Genomic DNA, 23,848 nt, shown 5'->3' on the forward strand with positions numbered 1-23,848 from the left:
AGTTCGCCTCCGATGGTCTCTACCACGGTGGCTTCTACCATGCCCCCTCCGGTGTCAGCGACTACCTCGTCCATGGCCGGTTCTTCAGGTATGTTTGGGGTTGGGACCTCTAGCCAATCTTTGCCTCCTTCCCATCTCCTTGACCTCTTGGATGGATATCCCTTAGGTTCGGGTGATGGGTTCGGCGGCTACCGGCCTGTTATCGACCCTACAGATGCGTGGGGTTATTTTGGCCTATTATCCATTTTTGTCATTTTTTTCCTAACTGTTTTTTGTTTTTGCAGTTTCGGATTCCAATGAGGTGTACGCTCCACGGTGGAATATCCGCCGGGGAACGACCCTCCGAACGGCTGCGGACTGCGTCGACTGGGCGCGTCATGCCGCCCCAAGCGGTGCGTTGGGGGGAGGCAATGGCCAGCTACCAGGAGGGTAGGCTGTCCAATGAGCTCCGAATCCTCCTTGCCCGGATGCAGCCGCGCGTCGAGCTACTTTGTCGTGAAAACGACAAGTTAAAGACTGCGTGTAGCCTGGAAGTGGCTCAGGCGCGAGCATTGCGGGAGGAGAACAAGAGGCTTGCTGCTACCGCTGCGGAGAAGGAGAAGGCCTTCAAGGACCTTGAGGTCGAGATTCAGGCCAGGCATGAGGCCCGTTCCAAGGCTACCCAAGCTGTTAACGAACAGCTTAGGTTGGCCAAGGAAACCGCGCGTAATGCGACCGAGAGGGCCACCAAAGCTGAAGCCGTTGCTGAGCCTCTGTTCACTGAGAACGAAGAGCTCAAAGCCAAACTAGAGAAGCTTCAGCAGGCTCATGATGCTTTGGCTTTAGAAGATGCCAAGAAGCTCCAAGAGCTCCTGGATCAGAAGGGTATGCTTGATCGCACTGAGCGCAAGCTTAAGGGCGTTGAAGAGGCTGCTGCTAAGGATGTGTTGCTTGCCAACCTCAACAAGAATGAAGCCGAACGCGCCCGCGATCAAACTCAAGCTACCCTCCAGGAAGCTCTGATCATCAAGGAATGGCTTCTACGAGAAGCGTTGCCGCAGGTACGCGTAGCTCCATAATTTCTTTACGCTCTTCTTTATACTTAGGAAAGTTCTTTTATATATATATATATATATATATATATATATATATATATATATATATATATATTTTGTAGGTTGTGCATCGGATTTTTGCGAACACATCTTATGACGATGCCATGAGTGCAGCCCTCAACGCTTCTCATGAGGATGGGGAGAATGCTGGTTTCCTGCTTGGTCTAGGATTTGCAGAGAAGGGCATCCCGCCTTCCAACTTTCCTTTACACGATGTAGACACTGAAGCTGCCTACGACCAAGCTGTGTGTATGCTGCCTTCCCGCATCCGGTTGTGGAGAAGGTGAACGAAATTGCGGCTGCTGATGACGGGCTAGCTGTTCTCAAGGCTTTCCTCGAACCGCCGCAGACAACTGATGGTGCGGGTTCGAGTGGGTTTGGAGGGAGTGGTCCTGAAGCTTGAACCTTGAGATCCCTTCCAACAGTTAGGATAGATTTGTAATTTTGTAGGCGGGTAGATACCTAGCCATTCTTGTAATGTTTGAATTTTTATTGTGAATATAAATATTTTGTTAACGCCTTGCTCTGTAAACCTTATATGATTTGCTCATGCATATTTTAGTTTAACTTAGCAATTTTCTAAGTGTTTTGAATAAGTTAACCTTTCGACGCGTGTTGGATAATAGGTTAATGTTCTGTTTCCTCTATCATGATTGTGCGGGTACAACCGTCACTTTTACTTAGTAGGATGACCAAACTTTACCTATATCTGACCTGCGTGAAGGTTTTTCCTCATCTTCCCCTTAGAAATATTTACTGTTTTTGTGTTTGTGCGGGTTGTGCCGCTTTCCACACGCAACGACTTACTTCCTCCCACACTTATTTATGCGGTGAATACCGGCATATCAACGTGGTCAATTCATAAGTATAAAGGTAAGGCTATCAACACAATGTGATAAAGGAGAATCATTTCCATTAGAAGTGGCTCTAGGCCTTTTCTTTACAAGTTTGGAATTGATCTACATGTAACATTTGCGTAATTGAGCTCCATTCCATGTTCTTGGGATGGGAGTGCCATCGAGCCTTTCGAGCCGGTATGCGCCCTTTCCCAAAACTTCTTTAATGATGTATGGCCCTTCCCAGATCGGGGCCAGCTTTCCCGGGCGCTCTTGGTTCGAAGCCTCGTTGTTACGCAGTATGTAGTCTCCGACATTGAAGTTGCAGAGTTTTACCCGCGTGTTGTGGTACTTTTGCATTTGTCGCTTGTAGTTCTCTTCACGCGCTGCGGCTAAGTCTCTGCGTTCTTCGGTTAGCATAAGGTCTAACCGTCTTTCCGCATCATTGTCTCCTGGTTGAGTTATGACTCTTGGTGAGGGTAGACCAATTTCGACCGGAACCATGGCTTCAGTGCCATAGGTGAGGCTGAACGGGGTTTCGCCCGTGCTTGCCTTTTTTAGCGTTCTGTTCGCCCAAAGGACGTGTGGAACTTCGTCCACCCAGCCGGATCTATGCTCCAAGAGTCTTTTCTTTATGCCGTCGACGATGCTCTTGTTTGCTCTTTCCACCTCACCATTACCCTGCGGATGTGCCACTGAGGTAAAGTTGTGGGTGATTTGAAGTTCTTTCAGCCACTTTTGTAGCTTCTGGTCAGCAAAGTTGGTGCCGTTATCGCTCACCAAATTCTGTGGAAGTCCAAAACGACAAATAATAAATTCCCAAATAAATTTTTTGATATGTTTTGCGGTTGTTTGGGCTAAGGGTTTTGCTTCTATCCACTTGGTGAAGTAGTCGATGGCTACCACTAGGAACTGAACGTTCCCTGCTGCTGTGGGAAATGGGCCTGTCACATCGATGGCCCACTTCTGGAATGGCCATGAAGAAGTGACTGGAACAAGTTCGTTCTTCGGGCGATGCGTGTTGGGTGCGTAGAGCTGGCAGGACCTACATTTTCTGATGTAGGCCAGCGCACCCGTGTGCATCCCCGGCCAAAAGTATCCCGCGTTGTTTAGCTTAGCTACAACTGCGCGTGGACCTGCGTGTACTCCACAGATGCCTTCGTGTACTTCCCTTAGGAGGTAATCGGCATCTTGGTCGTCAACGCATCTGAGGAGTGGGCCCGGAAAATTACGTCTGTAAAGTATGTCATAAACAAGTTGATAGTTCAGTGATTTACAGCGTATCTTTCTTGCCTGTGTCTTTGACTCTGGTAGTATACCCGCCGCAAGGTAATTTATGATTGGTGTCATCCATGTTTCCGTGCCGGTTTGGATGACACAAATTTCCTTGTGCGGGACTGATGGTGCTTCAAGAAGTTCAGCGCGGATGTCCTTTCCCAAGTGGGTGAAGGCTAACGATGCAAGCTTGCTTAACGCATCCGCAGATTTGTTTTCGCTTCGCTTGATGTGCATAACTTTGCAATCATTAAAATCGCGCATAAGGGCTTTTGCTTGTGCGAGGTACAGGGCCATTGTGTCGTTTACGGCCGTGTACGTTCCGTTAATCTGGTTGGCTACTAGCATGGAATCCACGTGGACTTCCAAGTTTTTCACCCCCATCTTACGCGCAATTCTTAACCCGGCCAAGAATGCTTCGTATTCCGCTTCGTTATTCGTGCTTGGGAAATCAAGCCGAATAGCGTAAGTGTATTCTTGGCCTACCGGGTTAGTTAGTTTCAACCCTACGCCTGAACCTTCGTTGTTGGCTGCTCCATCAGTATAGAGTCGCCAGACATCGTTAATGTCTTGTGCTGGAGAGGGTTGAGCCTCTTCCTGGCACTCTTTTTCCCGCGATGCGGGGACTTCTGCAATAAAGTCGGCCAAGATCTGGCCTTTTATGGCTGGTCTTGGCTTGTACTTTATCGCGTATTCCCCCAACTCAATTGCCCATTTGGCTAGGCGTCCCGACAACTTGGGTTTGCCTAGAACGTTTGCAAGTTTGAAGTTGGTGAGAATGGTGATTGGGTGACCTTGGAAATATCGTCTTAGTCTGCGTGAAACCTGTACAAGCGCTAAGACTAATTTTTCCATGGTAGAGTACCGGGTTTCTACGTCTATCAAGACGCGGCTAACATAGTAGATAGGCATCTGGATGCCTTTTCGTTCTACTAGTAAGACTGCCCCGGTTGCTCTGTCTGTGGCGGAGAGGTAGAGAATTAATTCCTCCCCCGCTTCTGGTGCTGTGAGCGTTGGGAGTTCGATCAAGCGTGACCGAAACTCCTGAAAAGCTGCTTCCGCTTCTGGTGTCCAGCGGAAGTGCGTTTTCTTCAAGCAATTTCTTAATGTTGACACGAACGGGAACAACCTATCCGCATGGTTTGCCAAAAAGCGGTTAAGTGCGACTAGTCGTCCATTCAGTGTCTAAGCTTGTTTGATGGTAGTAGGTGATTCCATTTTCATAATGGCTTCGACCTTTTCAGGGTTCGCTCTGAAGCAATCTTTAGTAACGATGACTCCTAAGAACTTCCCTTCTTCCATCCCAAAGGAACACTTGCTCGGGTTGAGCTTCATGTTTATTTTTCTGAGCGTGTTGAAAGTTTCTTCGATGTCTTTCAACATCGCTTCTGGCCCAAGGCTTTTGATGAACAAGTCATCCATGTAAACTTCCAAGTTCCTCCCAATTTGGGCGTGAAACTCTTTGTCCATCAGGCGTTGGTATGTGGACCCGGCATTCTTAAGTCCGAATGGCATCATTTGGTAACAGAATGTGCCATCGGGCGTCCGAAATGCGGTTTTGTCCTGATCGTCAACAGCCATGTGGATTTGATGGTACCCTTTATACGCATCAAGGAAGCATTTAAGGCGAAACGGTGCTAATGAATCTACCTTAAGGTCAATTTCGGGTAGCGGGTAACAATCTTTGGGGCATGCTTTGTTTAGGTCTTTAAAGTCTATGCACATGCGCCATTGTTTGTTTGACTTCGGTACCATGACGGGATTTGCAACCCATGTTTGATATTTACTAACGCGTACGATACCTGCGTCAAGGAGTTCCTTGACTTGGGTTCTACACGCGTTAGCCTGTTCCGCACCCATTACGCGACGCTTTTGTATGACTGGCGTAAAAGCCGGGTCACACTTGAGCTTATGCTCCACCTTACTTCGGGGTACACCAGTCATGTCAGCTGGTGTCCACGCGAAGATGTCAGCATTTTTTTGCAATAAGCGTTTGAGTAAGGTACGTGTGGGATTAGTGATTGTTGGGCCAATGGTAACGGCCTGGTCAGGGTGTTTGCCATTGAAGGCCCATTCTTCTGGCTCAGAGGTTGTTGGTTTAGCCATCTTTGGTTTAGGTTTGGATGAGACAGATGCGATACATACCTGGGGAATACCCGTGATCATCGCGACACCCTCAGCTGTTGGCCATCCCATCATGCCATGGACCGAAAACACCACGGCATTAAATCTTGCCATCCCATCTCTCCCGAAGAGAATGTCGTATGTGTGGTGTGGCTTCCTCATTACGACGAAGTCCACGTCTTCTGTGCGGGAGCGCTTCCCGTCTGTGAGAGTGACGGGGAAAGATAGGATACCCAAGGGGGTGTTTGTGCTGCCATCGAACCATTCCATTGAGGCGTAGACCGTTTCTAGGCGTTCTTTGTCTTCGTCGTCTAGCTTGTCGAAGAACTGCCTATACATGACCGTTGACGAAGCGCCGTTATCAGCAAGAGTGCGGGAGGTGATGTAGTGCCCCAGCTGGCTTTTAATGACTATGGGGCCTTCTTTGTTGTCCCCCCTGGCACGCGCGGGAAGCGCACTTCAGCTTCCTTCCACGCACTCGGCTCTGTTGTTCGTCGTTTTCTTCCTCTGACGCTGCCATGAACCATGTGAATGCTGATGTCGACGGGCTTTCGTCCGTTGCCCTTGTACCGATTGTCGTTCCTCCCTCCGTTCTTGATTGACGCCACGAGGTGTGTAAGTTTTCCATCTTTGACAAATGTTTCGACAATATCCTTCAAAGATGTACATTCCTCCGTGGTGTGGCCTTTGGTCCCGTGGAAGTCACAGGATTTGCTCTGATCAGCGTTATGACACTGTCGGATTATTGGAGCCTTTGGCCATGGGATTTTCTTGGTGGCAAATATCTCGGTGACGCTTTTGGTGAGTGGCGTCCATCTGAGATTCCTGTTTGATGAGTGCGTGTTGTCCCTTCCGCCTAAGAGAGGGCGAGAGCTGGATGAGGTGTCAAAGTTTATCCTTGACTGCCAAATACCAAGCTTCCTCTTCTTATTTTGTCAGATGGTACGGACGTTATTTTCTCTTGTCCTCTGCGTGTAGAGGTTTGTGCTCTGAGGAAGATTTCTACCCAGTTGCTTCCCCGTCTTGGCAAAGCGTTTAGCTGCCGTCATGATGGCATCCCACGTGGATGGCATGCCATCTTTACCCGTCAACGTGCGGATAAGCTCTGGGTACTCAGCGCCCTGGATGAAAGCGGCGCGAACAAGATCTTTACTGATGGTGCCCAGACTTAGCTTCTTTGAGTTGAAGCGAGTGATGAAGTCTAGCAAAGATTCGTCCTCCTCTCTGACGCAGTTGAGGATCGTCCACTGCTCTTCAGTATATTTTCTTTGTTGACTGAAGTGCTGGCTGAACTTGTGCTGGAAGTCTGCCCAATCATAGATGTGGTGGATTTGTGGACGATCAAACCACGCTCGGGCTGCCCCGACGAGCGTCATCTGGAACATGTAGCACCATGTGGGTTCCGTCCAATTGCTGACGGTTGCCCCCGCTATAAATCTGTTCAAGTGATCGTCCGGGTCAGATACGTCGTCGTAAGTGCCTATGTTGGACATCTGTTTGGCACTCTTTGGAGCGATTGCTTCCGCAATGTCTCTTGCAAACTTGGGCGTTCCCGCATTTGCAACAGTCAGTCTGAAAGTTTTGGAGAAGTCACGTGGGTTTCCCCCCGCGCTCTTTGGCTTGAAAGTTTTTCCAAAATTTCTTTTCGAGCGGAAGTCTACTTCTTTACGCTTCCCTTTCGCCTTATGACGAGGGTTTGCGTCACTGTCCGATTCTTCCCAATCATCATCCGTATACTCTCAATCATTGCTCATGTTGAGCTGTTGTCGAGTGCTTCCGAATTCGTCGTTGGCCTGTTGGAGTGAACGTAAACGTTCATCCAACTCAGCTTGGAATTCTTTCTGACGTGCTTCCGCCCAAGCTTTAACTTGATCTAGCGTTTGGCGGGGAAGCCTAGTCTGTTGCTTCTCCACCTGGGTATCAATGAATCCCAGGGGAGGATTGTTTACTGCACTTGCCCCTGCTTGGGTAACCAGGGTAGTGTTCGTAACATTCGTGTATTCGCCGGTGTTCCTCCCAGTGGCTGGGGTTGTGGTTACCGGAGCTTCTTGGTTACCCGGTGGCTTTGGCATCGGAGTAACGTTAACCATCTTTCCAGAAGTTTGAAAAAACTGAAAAAAGGAAGATTAAGTTCTAGCTTAATGCACGGATGGCGCCAATGAAGAAACACTAAATGACCCCGGCAGATTACGGATAATCTTAGGGTTAAGTAGATGTTTCCCGCGAGGGTTAGGTCCGGAAAAGATGGTTATTCTTCTCGACCTGCAAAACAGACACCGTGAGCTCGTCACTAAGAAGGGGGGGTTCCTCCTTGTGACCACCCTCCGGCGTGAGAATCAGACTAGATTGCTCTGAATATAAGTGTATATTGAGAGAAATAGCTAGAGAAGATAAGATGATATATGATGATCATACCGTTCCAAGGTGTTGGAGTATTTATAGCCGAAGGTAGGTTTCCAAGCAGGTACGGCCAGCTGTATATAATATTCCTTTTCCACCAACTACGGGCTACGTACGTGCCACGATGGGAGTTGGTGGGTAGGCAGCGGCTGATAGTGACATTTTGTACTGGAGCGTGCTCCTCCTCGTACTATTGTCAGTGAGCTGTCACCCTGTGATTGGTTCATGGGCTGCTTTGGTCAGATCTTGTCTATTTTGTCCATACCTTGGCAGGTATAGTACAAAAGATCTTCCAGAAGCGTACGGACTGGCTCTTTTGGGAGGGAATATTCCCGCCTTGCTCATTCTTTCCTCAGGTGACATTGCTGAAGTATAAGAGTTAGTGTCATACGCGTGTAGCCTTACTGTTAGTGCGGGTAGCCTTCCCTCTTGGCTTGTACCCACAGCTGCGGGAACAGGTAGGGTACTGTACCAAGGGAGGCTTTCCTGCGGGAACAGCTGGCTTACTGCGTGTAAGGTCTTCATCTCTGAGCATGGTGGGTCCTGCAGAACCAGCTGGTCTTTGCGCAGACGTACCTCTTCAAGGTGTGTCTTGCGGGTCCAACTGGGCTTTGCGGGGACCTACCTCTTCATAAACCAAACTAGCGATCTATTTCTCCACCTATTTTTGAGCCACATAAACCCAAAATATTTAATATCACCAATAATATTTTCAATTTTAACCTCCTTTCTTTCGAAAACTTTTTTGTTTCTCGCCTTCTAAAAATTCAACAAACTATAATAATTTAGTATCTATTTTATTTTTAATTTGTAAACTGAGTCGTTTGCTACATTAAAAACAAAACAAAAAAACCCTGCAAAAATAAATTGATAAATTAAATCTGTTTGAAAATTTTGCTTCTATGCCTATACAATCTTTTTGACTGGCATACGAATATGTCCGAAATCAATTATTCTCGCAATTTTTTAACACGTTGTAACGATTGTAAACAGGTTTTTTATATGTTTATAGATTATCTATCTCACTATTAACATGTCTTTTTATGTTTGATCAAAGAAAATCTTGGCTCACTCCAACTCAATTATACACACTTATATTATAAGTAAATATAAGTCTATAACATCATTTTATCAGCCATACTGAAAACAGTACACACAAATCATCTTCATTACTTAACACTCCACTATAATTTTATTATCACACCAACATTTACACATTTTTCTACATATATGTGAATTCAAAAACATTTTTTTATCTATAATACGAGGAAGAACACATATTTATCAAAACTCACTAATTTTTACAAATATCTATATGAAAAAGATTGTAATTTATTTGTAAATACAAGAACTCTTTTTGAATCTTATTGGTTTTATTGTGTTTGATGGCAATGTCATGTTGCAAGAGACTTGCCTCCTAAGCTTTGTGGTCACCAATTTACCAACAACTTCCCCTTTTGATTGGATCACGAACTCTAACATCAATGGAATTTCAAAAATTCCAGTATCTGAGATAACTAGGCCTGAACCTGCACCGTACAAGGGTACTTTTGTTCCTTGTAAGTTCACAATGGCCGTCCTTGTACTCTTTCTTTCTTGATAATACTTCTTTAACTAAGATCGCAATAACAAAATTAGTATACATGATAAAGAATCATGAAAAACTCATTTTTTTTCATACAACCTACTAAATCATTTTTATTAAAATAAAACGTGGCGCGATTAGTTATTATTATATTATTAGCAAAAACGGACAAATAATAATTTTTTTGTGATTCAACTCAACCTGACTCAATAGTTTAAAAACTACTACGATAAAACCCAATTCAACAAATTATACAACCCGTCACTCTTTCCAAATATACATTATTACCCGTAACTATTTGGATCATGTATTTAGATACACAAAAAAGTGATGAATATTAGTTCTAACCTGACCGGTTGCAACCACGATTTCTGAATATATTAGGTTCACCGGGGTGGAGCTAACTTGGATGCCAAAGAATGTAGCCGGGTTATGAACACCAAGCCGCAATGAACAATTGAATGTCAACATCTTGGTTATGACCCCAGAGGAGTCCGAACCCTCACCGATGTAGAGATTATTCACAGCCAAACTCTACAACAAATGCATATCAATTGTTCATCACCAATTAGAAATAAATATAAAACCAACTTCATCAAGAAATTAAGAATAATCAAATGACATCTAGTTATAGATTATATTTGTTGTTATATGATATGAAATAATCAAATATGACTTTCAAAAATCAATTCCAAATTACACCATCAGCAAATTAACATGAATTAAAAAAAAGATTCAATATTTACACATTTTAACTAGTAAAAAAAGCGGAAACCTGGGGCTCACAACTCCATCAGCTCTCTATCTATCAAATACATTTCCGTTGGAATTGTTTTAAAAATCGTATAAAAATATGTAACTATGTGTAATCATATTATCACGTGTATGACCCTAAAAATGAAAAAAAAATGTTTTGAATTAAAAAAAGGTTCAATATTTAAGCATTTTAACCATTATAAAAAGCGGAAACCTGGGGCTCACAACTCCGTCAGCTCTCAATCTATCAAACATATTTATGTTGGAAATGCGTGATTTTTTCTTGTTATAAATCGTATAAAAATATGTAACTATGTGTAATCATCATATTCTCACGTGTCGTGTATGACCCTAAACAAGAAAAAAATATTTTTAATTAGTAAACGTTCGAAATTTTAGAATCCGCTTTAGACCAGGCTTAATTTTAATACCATGATGTTCATAATACAACCTACTACTCCATGAACAAGTTAAAACACAATTAAAGTGATAAAAATGAAAGTGAAATAACAAACCTTGACAGTGATCTCAGCTTTATAAGGTCTGGCTGCACCCCATATAATCAAGCATAAAATAGTAAACAACACAATAAAACACAAAAGAGCCATTAAAGCTTGTAATCTTCTAGTAAACTTCTTATCATCATCAAACTCATCATACTTTCCTTCTTCCACTATCACATTACACTCTGGCCACCCCTTATCATTCCTTAACTTCCTAGCAACTTTCCTGCCCGAATGCGACCGAAAAATACCCGAAAACCGACTCGATGCCGAATTCCTTGAGTGCCTACCCATTGAAGGGTGTGAAGGAGACTCCATAGGACTTGTGTAGTTAGGTGTAGCTTGTATTGAATATGGTTTATGATCACCATCTTGTGAGTCCCTTGATGGACTTGCACGAAATATACCGGGCGTTTCGGTGATCTTGACGGCGAAGATGGTGCTAAACTGGTGACATCTGACTCAGATTTTGCGTGTAACATGTTTTTGTTTTGAGGAAAGATTGTAAAAACAAGAACAGAAACACACAAACACATAGGTTGTGTCCTTGGTGTCTATATTATGGAGTGGAGATATGTTTGGGATAATGACCAAAATGCCCATTTTGACCGACTAACTAGGTTCCACAATGGTCATCATAAAACCTGTCGATTTGATCACTTTTTAAATTTTTAGTAGGATTGGGTTTGCTATCCCAAAAGGGGTTGCGTCGCAGCTTGTTGCTCGCTTACCTTCCACTGCATTGTAAATCGTTTGAATGTTTTTATCGAAAAGGAATAAAAAAGATATTGGGAGCCTAAAAAGTATTTAATAATGACTCGGGATTTTTAATCAATCGGATACTGTCACGTGTAATAAAACTATTAGGGTCACTGGTTTTTCTTTTAACAAATTGTCAGAGCCAACATTATTATTTAGGAGTCTGACGAGATTAATTTGACTTCCGAAAAGATTTATTTTGGTTTCCTACGAGATTTATTTTGGCTTCCGAATTTTGCCTTCCGAAGAAATATATTTTGGCTTCCGACAACTATTTTAAACAAATGGCAGAATCTGGGTGAATAAACATCTCGTCGAGAAATAAATTAAAAGTTATTTGTTCAACAAGTTTTAGGATAAACATTACGAGAATTGGTCGGTCAAATGAACATTTATCAAGTATAACAGGCGAGGGCATTTTGGTAACTTACTTGATATGTTTTTATGAGTGACGTTAACATGGTCAAGTGGGGTAGTATTTGCAATATTATGCATGGCAGGACCAAACACCGAGCCATAATCTGAGCTTACCTTTACCAAACAATGATTGCCGAACCTGGTTCCGAGCCTAGTTCCATGGCTACAAAAATTATTGCGTCAGTAAAGCAAATCTACAATGTCGGTAGCCAGCCTTTTTCATTGATATTTTTGGTTACAAAATATATATTTATTGTAGGGGTATGGTACTAAAACCCGGTTCTACGCCCTAAATCTATTATGTTTGGCTTACTCTATTACATGGACTAATACAATGTTATTGGGCTGAGGGGGTTTTGTGGAGGTAACCCTAACTGGGCTAGGCCCATTAGGGTACCATGATGGTGGCCATGAGGCTCTCTATATAAGGAGGTCTCCACCTCCTTATTCAGGGGTCATGCTCAATAAGAGCCACCACCACTTTTTTGTGTCTGTAAACAATAGATCTTAGGATTTCTTAGCAGTCACCTCCACACCCCCAAAAAGTCATCGCAGGTCACCAGCAGCTGAGGAAGAAGATCAAGACGTGGTTCGTTCATCTCGAAAATCCGTGGAAACATCGTCATGGATCAGGTCATATTTCATTTCGTGTTTCGACATTGGCGCCATCCGTGGGACGGCAACGAACTACCCTTCGATCTTCATCTCGGCTGTCAGATCTCTCCCAGGAAAAACCCAGATCTGGATGTTTACAGAAAAAGGCTTCAAGGCTTGTTCTATTAAAGCTCAAAAAGATCCATAGATCTAAAAGAGGCTTCCAGATCTGTGCAAAAAGAAACAGCCTGATTCGAATGATCAGGTCTCCGGATCTGTGATGGTTTTAAATCTGCTCCGAGCTTCAGATCTACCTAGATCTGATTTACAGATCTAGATCTAGATTACAGACCTGGATTTTAGGTCTAAAGTTGCAGGTCTGACTCTAAAATTGCAGATCCAGAAATTACCAGACTTCCGCCGCCATGTACGCGCGCCCGCGGATTCTCACTCTGCAGCCGTGCATGTGCCGCCGCGGAAACCACCATCTGGGTTTCGCGCAAGAGACCTCCGCCATGCACGCGCATTCACGAGTCACCACTCCATCGCCGTGCATGCGCGCATACAGGCCTCGCGCCAAACTTCAAGGTTGGGAATCCTCATAATATCCCATATGGCTACGCGCCAAACTTCAAGGTTGGGAATCCTCATAATATCCTATATGGCTACGCGCCAAGGTTGGGAATCCTCATAATGTCCCATATGGCTACGCGCCAAACTTCAAGGTTGGGAATCCTTATAATATCCCATATGGCTACGCGCCAAACTTCAAGGTTGGGAATCCTCATAATATCCCATATGGCTACGCGCCAAGGTTGGGAATCCTCATATGTCCCATATGGCTACGCGCCAAACTTCAAGGTTGGGAATCCTCATAATATCCCATATGGCTACGCGCCAAACTTCAAGGTTGGGAATCCTCATAATATCCCATATGGCTACGCGCCAAGGTTGGGAATCCTCATAATGTCCCATATGGCTACGCGCCAAACTTCAAGGTTGGGAATCCTCATAATATCCCATATGGCTACGCGCCAAGGTTGGGAATCCTCATAATGTCCCATATGGCTACGCGCCAAACTTCAAGGTTGGGAATCCTCATAATATCCCATATGGCTACGCGCCAAACTTAAAGGTTGGGAATCCTCATAATATCCCATATGGCTACGCGCCAAACTTCAAGGTTGGGAATCCTCATAATATCCCATATGGCTACGCGCCAAGGTTGGGAATCCTCATAATGTCCCATATGGCTACGCGCCAAACTTCAAGGTTGGGAATCCTCATAATATCCCATATGGCTACGCGTCAAACTTAAAGGTTGGGAATCCTCATAATATCCCATATGGCTACGCGCCAAACTTAAGGGTTGGGAATCCTCATACCACATGCTCATGCATCACATATGCTCACGCATATTACTCATGCTTACGCATCACATGCTCACACATATCACAGTCTACGCGCACGCGCATGCAACATCTGCGCGTGGCGCATAACACAAAACCAAAGTCTACGCGCATGCGCGTGCAACATCTGCGCGTGGCGCGGGACATAAAGTAGCTCGTAAGCCGCCTCACGCGCAAGCTCCACTATTATTACAGCTCATAAGACGCCTCGCGCGCAAGCTCCACTATTATTACAGCTCATAAGACGCCTCGCGCGCAAGCTGTTATTATTCTCACAGCTCATAAGACGCCTCGCGCGCAAGCTGTTATTATTGTTATAGCTCGTAAGTCGCCTCACGCGCAAGCTCCACTATTATTACAGCTCATAAGACGCCTCGCGCGCAAGCTGTTATTATTCTCACAGCTCATAAGACGCCTCGCGCGCAAGCTGTTATTATTGTTATAGCTCGTAAGTCGCCTCACGCGCAAGCTTCATTATTATTACAGCTCATAAGACGCCTCGCGCGCAAGCTTTATTATTCATACAGCTCATAAGACGCCTCGCGCGCAAGCTGTTATTATTATTATAGCTCGTAAGTCGCCTCACGCGCAAGCTTCATTATTATTACAGCTTCTAAGACGCCTCGCGCGCAAGCTGTTATTATTATAGCTCGTAAGTCGCCTCGCGCGCAAGCTTTTATTATCCATACAGCTCATAAGACGCCTCGCACGCAAGCTGTTATTATTATTATAGCTCGTAAGTCGCCTCACGCGCAAGCTTCATTATTATTAGAGCTCGTAAGACGCCTCGCGCGCAAGCTTTATTATTCATACAGCTCATAAGACGCCTCGCGCGCAAGCTGTTATTATAGCTCGTAAGTCGCCTCACGCGCAAGCTTCATTATTATTATAGCTCGTAAGACGCCTCGCGCGCAAGCTTTATTATTCATACAGCTCATAAGACGCCTCGCGCGCAAGCTGTTATTATTGTTATAGCTCGTAAGTCGCCTCACGCGCAAGCTTCATTATTATTACAGCTCATAAGACGCCTCACGCGCAAGCTGTTATTATTTTCACAGCTCATAACACGCCTCGCGCGCAAGCTGTTATTATTATTATAGCTCGTAAGTCGCCTCACGCGCAAGCTTCATTATTATTACAGCTCATAAGACGCCTCGCGCGCAAGCTGTTATTATTATAGCTCGTAAGTCGCCTCGCGCGCAAGCTTTTATTATCCATACAGCTCATAAGACGCCTCGCGCGCAAGCTGTTATTATTATTAAAGCTCGTAAGTCGCCTCACGCGCAAGCTTCATTATTATTACAGCTCGTAAGTCGCCTCACGCGCAAGCTTCATTATTATTATAGCTCGTAAGTCGCCTCGCGCGCAAGCTTTTATTATTCATGCAGCTCATAAGACGCCTCGCGCGTAAGCTGTTATTATTCTTATAGCTCGTAAGACGCCTCGCGCGCAAGTTTTTATTATTCATATAGCTCGTAAGACGCCTCGCGCGCAGGTTTTTATTATTCTTATAGCTCGCAAGACGCCACGCGCGCAGGCTGCATTATTCTCATAGATCCGTAAGTCGCCTCGCGCGCAGGCTTAATTATTCTTATAGCTCGTAAGACGCCACGCGCGCAGGCTGCATTATTCTCATAGATCCGTAAGTCGCCTCGCGCGCAGGCTTAATTATTCTTATAGCTCGTAAGACGCCTCGCGCGCAAACTCTATATTATTCCTATAGCTCGTAAGTCGTCTCGCGCGCAAGCTTTATTATTCTCATAGCTTGTAAGTCGCCTCGCGCGCAGGCTTTTATTACAACATGTCACCATCATGAAGAAAACCTCCCAAAACTCAAAAGACAATAAAGACAAGGCCAAAGAAAAGGGAAAAAACCGCCTCACACCTTATAAAGTCCAGCGCTCCACCTAGACGCTTGCGCGCCCAGGAGCAACGCTGGACTTGGGGGGCTTGTAGGGGTATGGTACTAAAACCCGGTTCTACGCCCTAAATCTATTATGTTTGGCTTATTTTATTACATGGACTAATACAATGTTATTGGGCTGAGGGGGTTTTGTGGAGGTAACCCTAACTGGGCTAGCCCATTAGGGTACCATGATGGTGGCCATGAGGCTCTCTATATAAGGAGGTCTCCACCTCCTTATTCAGGGGTCATGCTCAATAAGAGCCACCACCACTTTTTTGTGTCTGTAAACAAGAGATCTTAGGATTTCTTAGCAGTCACCTCCACACCCCCAAAAAGCCATCGCAGGTCACCAGCAGCTGAGGAAGAAGATCAAGACGTGGTTCGTTCATCTCGAAAATCCGTGGAAACATCGTCATGGATCAGGTCAGATTTCATTTCGTGTTTCGACATTTATCTTTTTAACCATTAATAATTGATAATTACGTGTGTGTGATAAATATAGCTTTTTTAATGAATAACTGTTAGTTATAACAAAAGCCATTAAATTAAATTATGTGTTTTAATGATAGTTTATCAAAATAAAATCAGGAATTGGTAAGCAAGCTTCAATAATTAGTATTATTTGATGAAGTAATTAATAATTTTTCTAACTACCAAAATGATCTAAGTTTCAATACTTTTCCACTATTATGGAATCTTTTATAACTAGTTAAATTTAAAAAATTGAACACATATAAATATAATACCTGTCATTATTAGAGCCTTTTTTCACAATCAAAAGATTGAACGTTTAAATCTTGCAAAATAAAAAATCAAGAAATTGATGTTTTTTTTTAAACGGCGACTTTCTTGTATTGATGACAATTATACAATATTAGAAAAATCTAGAAACTGCTGTTAGAAAATAATAATTAATAAAGACCGATAAATGTTTGATTTATATCATTTTATTTTAACGTCTATAAAAATATTGACAACAATTATACAATATTAAAACTTAAATTGTTTCTTTAGCTTTTTAAAACTAAAATAATATGCATATTAAAAGCAAGTATGTCGTCATTGATGGTTGTCGGGAATTCGGTAGAATGGATGTTGAATATTTAATGAAGGTCCAATTGAAGCAGGATGATGCACTCAGCCTTTATTAACATGTAAATTTGAGGAGTATTTTATAAATGGAAAATTTCCAAAACAACCAATTAATTAATGGCGAGAGATTTCAAATATGTTCCATCAAAATTGTTTTTTTCAGGTCACTCATCTAATGCATCGCTGACGATGTGTTAGGTAGTCCCGCTGACGAGTTAGTTAACACATAATCAACGTTGTGGTTAAAGATGTAAAACAACCGGTTTGGAACAGGTTCGATGCAAACTGACTCGAACCGTTGTGACAAAAAAATCCGGTTTCAACTAAACCGGGTCCCAAACCAACCCACCGTTCTATCACCGGTTCCTCTTTTGAACCGCCAAAACAGTTGTGGTGGACTGGTAGTGGGTCAAATTGTCAAATGAAATTTGAAAGCCCATATTCAATTATATCCCATGGCCATGTTAATTGCAAATTGATGAAAAGGCCATCTATTATGGGCCCTATGTTACTCTGACTCAGTTAGTGTTTTGATGCAAGGCCCATTTTTTTGAGGAGCTAGATCTTATTGGTAAAATCATTTTTTTTGAATAAAAAGTTGTTAAAAAAACATGTATTTCGGAAAACAACTTATTAATGGCTCAAATAAACAGTAAAAGTATAAATTCTTGATACTAGAAATAATATGGAACAAAGGTGCGAAGGTTTAATTTTAGAAGAGAAAATCTAATTTTGTGATTTTTAATTTGGCTTGACATGTAATAGCTCAAAAATGATAAATATTGGTAATAACTAGTTCGAATGCTCTGCGTGTTGCGCCATAGTATAGTGCATTTAGTTATAATCTATTAACTTCGAAATGGTATGTTTGTTCAAAACCAAAATAAGTGAATTTTTAGATCACCTTCAATACAGCTTTAAAGACTGAAATACATTTGTGGAAGCATAATTGATCATTCAGTTTAGTTTTACTCAAGTTGATTAATCATTTCTTCAAATTGCATTTTGGTCGGTTTTAGTTAAAATTCTCTTCTTAGTGACTCGCAGAGCCCGAGGAACCAATGATTTATATTTAGTAGAATAGGCTTTGCGATTTAAAAGGGGATAGCGGCGCAGCTTGTTGCTCGCTTACCCATTATCCAGATGTAGTTCGGTTTGTGTTATATATAAAAGGATTTACGGGATTAAAAAAAAAAAAATCTTCTTAGTCGATATTTGTCACCTCTTACCCAAGATTCGGAATTATACCTATAATTTTCTTTCGATTTATGATTCAATAATGTTGTTTATGTAATTCATAAAATTTTCTTCTTAGTCAATATTTGTCAAAATCCACCAAAACACATGCATGCATCTAGGTTCTTGATTTTGCTCATATAATCAAAAATGAAGCTCCTGCTTATAAAGGTGCCAGCCTCAAAGGTTTAAAGTGGCAACTACAAAATGACTTATAGATTAAGTCAATAGATATTCATAAACCGAAAAGGTGACACAAGCGGAGAAAAAATTCTTGGATCCGCTTCTGTGTATGCGATAAAAAAATATTAGTGGTATAGGACTAGTCATTCCATCAATAATTAATTTCAAATCATTGTAACCATGAAATAATAATTACTGAAAATGATAAAACCTGAAACAAGTGCATGGAATTTATTAAGCACACTGGAATTAACCATTTCACAAGTAATACACACCATAACGAGATTAAAAGAGAGTAATTAGATCAAAGTCCGCAGTCGACTTTAAGGGGGTATTTAAGTTTTCTAGCATTCACGTAAGTATGGAAATTAATATACTTGTAGTGATCAAATGGCTTATCCTTCATAGGGTGGTCTTCATCAACCAGTTCTTGAGGTGCCTGTATCTTGAGATCTCGGATATACGGCGACACCACCATAGAAAATCGATCTTTCTTCCCTTGCATCATCACCCTATGGAACGGCGTTTCCATTCTTCCATTTGTCCATGCCTAACAAAATTCAAAATATAAAAACACTAAGATATTTTGTAAATATTATATATCAGTGGTTCATACTTTCTATCAACAATTCTTACTTTATTTTACGTACAAATGCGTATATTAAGTACATAAAAATAACATTAAGACGTACTAATTTGTGCATATGTTTTTTAAGCTTTTGAACGGATAGTTAACTACACATGTGTAGATAATATATAACCTATATATATGACTTGCAAATGTGTAAGAACGTTCTATAAGCAACTTTTTTTTTATTTACACATTTTTAAATTTGGAAGTTATTAATAATCATTATGCTTTATTCATCTATTTCCTTGTATCATAAAACATTTTAAAGTAAAAAATAAAAAACCTGTGTTCTCATAGAAAAAAAAATCAATGCTTGGTTCTGTTTGATATATACCATCCCATAGACATATATATGGAAGGCTTCAATTAAAACTACTAAAATACTTGAAAACTTATGAAAACACTTTCAAACACTTTATTTTTTATTTTTATTCCTTTTATATGTTATTAATTTTTATCAAATTAAAAAGGTTACAAAAAATAGTATATGTAGTTCACGAAAATGCATATATGTGTAGTATTTACCTCGTATAAGATACATATATGTATTTCCGGAATCTACACATGTATTTTTTTCTTTTTTTGTTTTGACAAAGATTAATAACATATAACAAGAATGAAAAATAAAAATTTTAAAAGTTAGTGTTTAAAGTAGTTTTCACGAGTTTTCAAGTTAAAGATGGTTTTCGTTTGACCAGTTTACTTTTGTGCTTGTGTGATATTTACACAAGAAGTTGGCATGCAAACATCCCCGACCATGACTATGAAACACGAGGGTGAAAGATCAACTTCAACCCATTTAAGTACAAAACTAAGGTTTCTACTCTAAAAGGACCTTTAGAGACTTTGAATACTCTAAAAGAACTCGAAAACATAAAACACATAAATCCTTTCCAGCAACAACGACATACATCTTTTTTAAGTGAATTTCAGGCTCGCTGGTGAACACTGATAGTAAAAAGTATTTGCTGTATCTTGGGAGGCGTTAGAATATATGAGACACGAAATCTGTTTTAAACGAACTATGTCAAACATGTAGCCTCAACTATTTTGATTCTACCCGTTTGTATTTGGTTTACTTCAATTATAACTCATATTGTAGTTTCTATTCAAATTTTGTTTGTTTTTCATATTTGGGTCGTATCTTTTTTTTTACAAATCATGAGTCTCCCTTAGGACCGACCCAACCCAGATGACCCGGTTGAACAAAAAAAGAGTTACAATTTTAACATATAAGGATGCGTTTGGTTCACAGTTTCGGCCTTTTTGTTCCGTTTGGGTTGCTTTTTTTTTCGGTTTCATTTAGTTCAAGTTTGTTTTTCGGTTGAACCAACCGGTACCCAAAATCCCGATCCCGAAAATCGCAAATTTTTTGTACCGGTACCATACTGATACCGAAACTCAAAACTTTAGTACCGACAGTAGCAAATCAGTACTAGTACACCAATACCCAATTTACTCATCCCTTGTCCCGTCACGAGAACAATGAATGAACATACCAAAAAGTATCATTTCCAGAGGGCCACATGAGTTTTGTAAACATTTCAACTCCTTCTTTAGTGGTTGCATTTTCAATGCTCAATCTTTCAAAACTTGGATTCTCAGGAAACTTTCCCATATAACCATGGCCTGCTTCTTCTGAAGTGTTTAACATTTTGACTTCATGTGGAAGATCCAACACTTGTTGTGATGCAACAAAGATTGCATCATGAAGTTGTGAAGACACCCCATCATATTTGGCTATGAAACACCCGTATTCTTCGAGTGCGTGTGTAACTTTGCGGCATGTTGTTGCCCAAAAGCTCGAGTTCAACTCGTTTACGGACAGATTGATAATAGGAAGAGAAGCCATTAGGAATAAGATTTTTTTTTGTTGGTAATGAACAATTCTTTGTGGTACTTATAGATGAATCATTGGAGTGTTATTTTAAATAATTTATGTTTATTTAATATTTATTAACACGTGTCTTTAAATATTTTGTTTAACATCATTTTTCTATTTAATATTTTAAATGTAATATTATCATACAAAAAGATTTAATACGAAATTAAATTTTAGTTATTATAAGAACTAAGAAAGAGTAAATAAGAGATGCATAGTCAAAACTCTTCTTTAAGCGTTTTACGTCACGTAACGTGTAGTCAACATTATAGAGTTTTGGAAAAAAAATTGACGTAGTCAAGACTCACCCATCAATCATTACACATTTATTAAAATTTTAATTTTTAATAAAAATAAAAATATTTGATTGGCTAAACCCCCTCCCCTCCAGCGTTGTCTACACCCGCAACTTTACCTAAAACGGCGCCGGGGGGGAGGGCGGGTTCCTCTTCGTTTTGGACCCAAAAAACACCACAATTTAGCCACTATACGCTCGGTCTAACAGTGTAGATGCTTGTTATTTGTTTACATCCTCTAAGGCTATAACCATTACGGGAATTGATCAGTCAAATGAACATTTTATCAAAAATGAACCGGGAGGACATTTTGGTCATTTTCCTTCATATGTTTTGATGAGTGATTTGAGTGACGTTAACATGGTCAAGTGGGGTTATAAACTTGTAATTGTAATAGTATGCATGGCAGGACCAAACACCGAGCCGTGATCCAAGCTTACCTTTACCAAACAATGATTGCCGAACCTGGTTCCAAGCCTAGTTCCATGGCTACAAAAATTATTTTCGAACATGCATATTACTTGTCGGTGATGGCAAGCATACGGTACCATCATCGATGGTTATAGGCGTGGTTACAATGGCTACAAGGCCTACAACTTGTTAGAGTAATCAATAAATGATATGGTACTAATGTGATTTTCTTTAACTCCGTCTATTTACTCAGAAGCGATCAAAGATGTTAAACATTAGGTAGAATCGGATCTAATCGGTCAACTTCAGCCGATTTTGACTTAAAAAAGTAAAACATAATTCTCATGTCGGTAAAAGTCAGTCAATTGTTGATCAAAAGTCGGGCTAGGTGGCGTCGAGTCGGCTAGGGTACCTTTTTGACATGAACTACGCTTATTTTGACATGTATATAAATATCCAAAAATTAGTTTTCTTTATATTTATAATATCCGAGTTACACTCAACTCTCCAGCCGGCCACCTAAGATCCGTCTAGCGACTTTTGCAACTTTGGTTGTCGGGAATCGGTTAAGATGAATGTTGATATCTAATGAAGGTATATTTGAAGCAGAATAATGTTATCAGCCTTTTTTAGCACGTTACATATATAACTGACAATTACTGATTCCTGCTTTTATCATTTAGTTTTAACGATACTAGGTGATGATAAGAGATTATGCGAATATATGTTGTTTCATAGTTGGAACATTGTAACCATGGAATAATAATTACTGAAAGTGATAAAACCTTAAACAAGTGAAATTATTTAAGCACACTGGAATTAACTATTTCATAAGTAATACACACAATAACAAGATTAAAATAGAGAAATTAGATCAAAGTCCGCAATAGACTTTGAGGGGGTATTTAAGTTTTCTATCATTAACATTAGTATGGAAATTAATATACTTGTAGTGATCAAATGGCTTATACTTCAAAGGGTGGTCTTCATCAACCAGTTCTAGAGGTGCCTGTATCTTGAGATCTCGGATATACGACGACACCACCATCGAAAATCGATCTTTCTTCCCTTGCATCATCACTCTATGGAATGGTGCTTCCATTCTTCCATTTGTCCATGCCTAACAAAATTCAAAACATAAAAACACCGAGATATCTTGTATATATTACATATAAGTAGTTCATACGTTTTTATCAACAATTCATAATTTTTTTACATACAAATGCGTATGTTAAGTACATAAAAATAACATTGAGACTAATTTGTGCATATGGTTTTTTAAACTTTTGAATGAAAAGTTAACTACACGTGTGGATAATATATAACTTATACATGACTTGCAAATGTTTAAGAACGCTTTATAAACATATTTTTTTTATTTACATATTTTTAAATTTTGGAAGTTATGAATAAAAAGTTATGCTTTATTCATCTATTTCCTTGTATCATAAAACTTTTTAATGTTAAAAGTAAAAAATCTATGTTCTCATAGAAAAAAAATTAATGCTTGGTTCTGTTTGATATATACCATCCCATATACATATAAGCGGAACGCTTCAATTAAAACTACTAAAATATAAGAAAACTCGTGAAAACACTTTCAAACACTTTATTTTTCATTTTTTTATTTATTTATGAAAATGCATATATGTATAATATTTGCCTCATATAAGATACACATATGTATTTCCGGAATCTAAACACATATTTTTTTTTCTTTTTTGTTTTGGCAAAGATTAATAACATATAACAATAATGAAAAAATAAAAATATAATAAGTTAGTGTTTAAAGTGATTTTTATAAGCTAGTTTCTAAATAAATTTAATGTTGTCCGACAAAAAGATTTAATACGAATTAAATTTAACTTCTATATATTAGGCTATGTATAGTGGGGAGACTACAAAATAAGACGATTTGTGTTATGTGATAGTGAGTTTTTATTTAAGGGGTGTAATTGTGTGTAACCACACACACACACACACACACACATATATATATATATATATATTACACACACATATTATTATAATAATAATAATAAACCAACACATCAGGAAACAAAAACTAGCCCCCCCCCCCCACCCCCACCTCGAGAGCGGTGTTCACCATTTTTGTAGGTTATATGTTTTTCGTATGTAGGTTATATGTTTTTTTATTCTTAGAATAAGTGTAAGTTATATGTTTTTGTGTATGGTGTATATTTTTTATTGACATTTAATGTAAACATGTGTAACATCCTAAAATTTATAATGTTGAATAAAGAAAGTCACGTTTAGTGATTTCGCGTTATTAATTAATTAATATCGAGTAAAGAACGGATCATGGATTTAGATTAATTGAGATGGGTTCAATGAGAATGGGCCTTAGGTCCATGGGCTTTAAGGGATATAAATATCCCCTAAACCAAGCTAAAACCTAAACCCTCATTTCATTTCCATCTTATTCTCTACACACTCCA

At 40.4% G+C, this 23,848-nt stretch overlaps 1 protein-coding gene and 1 long non-coding RNA gene across 2 annotated transcripts; both read right to left on the minus strand.

Moving 5' to 3' along the window:
* Positions 1 to 8,894: 8,894 nt before the first annotated feature.
* On the minus strand, positions 8,895 to 9,758 carry LOC143600004 (uncharacterized). The gene is made up of 2 exons (XR_013147397.1): positions 9,663 to 9,758; positions 8,895 to 9,343 (listed from the first exon to the last, which is right to left on the minus strand). It is a non-coding gene; the product is annotated as an uncharacterized LOC143600004 (long non-coding RNA).
* An 8,715-nt stretch (positions 9,759 to 18,473) lies between these two features.
* LOC143600005 (deoxypodophyllotoxin synthase-like) lies at positions 18,474 to 20,652 on the minus strand. Its single transcript, XM_077077818.1, has 3 exons — positions 20,300 to 20,652; positions 20,179 to 20,188; positions 18,474 to 18,719 (listed from the first exon to the last, which is right to left on the minus strand). Exons 1-3 carry the CDS (start codon positions 20,650 to 20,652, stop codon positions 18,474 to 18,476), a joined length of 609 nt encoding a protein of 202 aa, XP_076933933.1.
* Positions 20,653 to 23,848: the final 3,196 nt, after the last annotated feature.

Source organism: Bidens hawaiensis, unplaced genomic scaffold (genome assembly GCF_021521415.1).
Source record: "Bidens hawaiensis isolate Kalapana, Puna unplaced genomic scaffold, B.hawaiensis_p1.1 tig00053198_1, whole genome shotgun sequence".
In the NCBI taxonomy this organism is placed as follows: domain Eukaryota; kingdom Viridiplantae; phylum Streptophyta; class Magnoliopsida; order Asterales; family Asteraceae; genus Bidens; species Bidens hawaiensis.

Excerpts from the sequence above, each read along its gene's own strand:
- LOC143600005 (XM_077077818.1), bottom strand. The coding sequence starts at position 20,652 with ATGGCTTCTCTTCCTATTATCAATCTGTCCGTAAACGAGTTGAACTCG.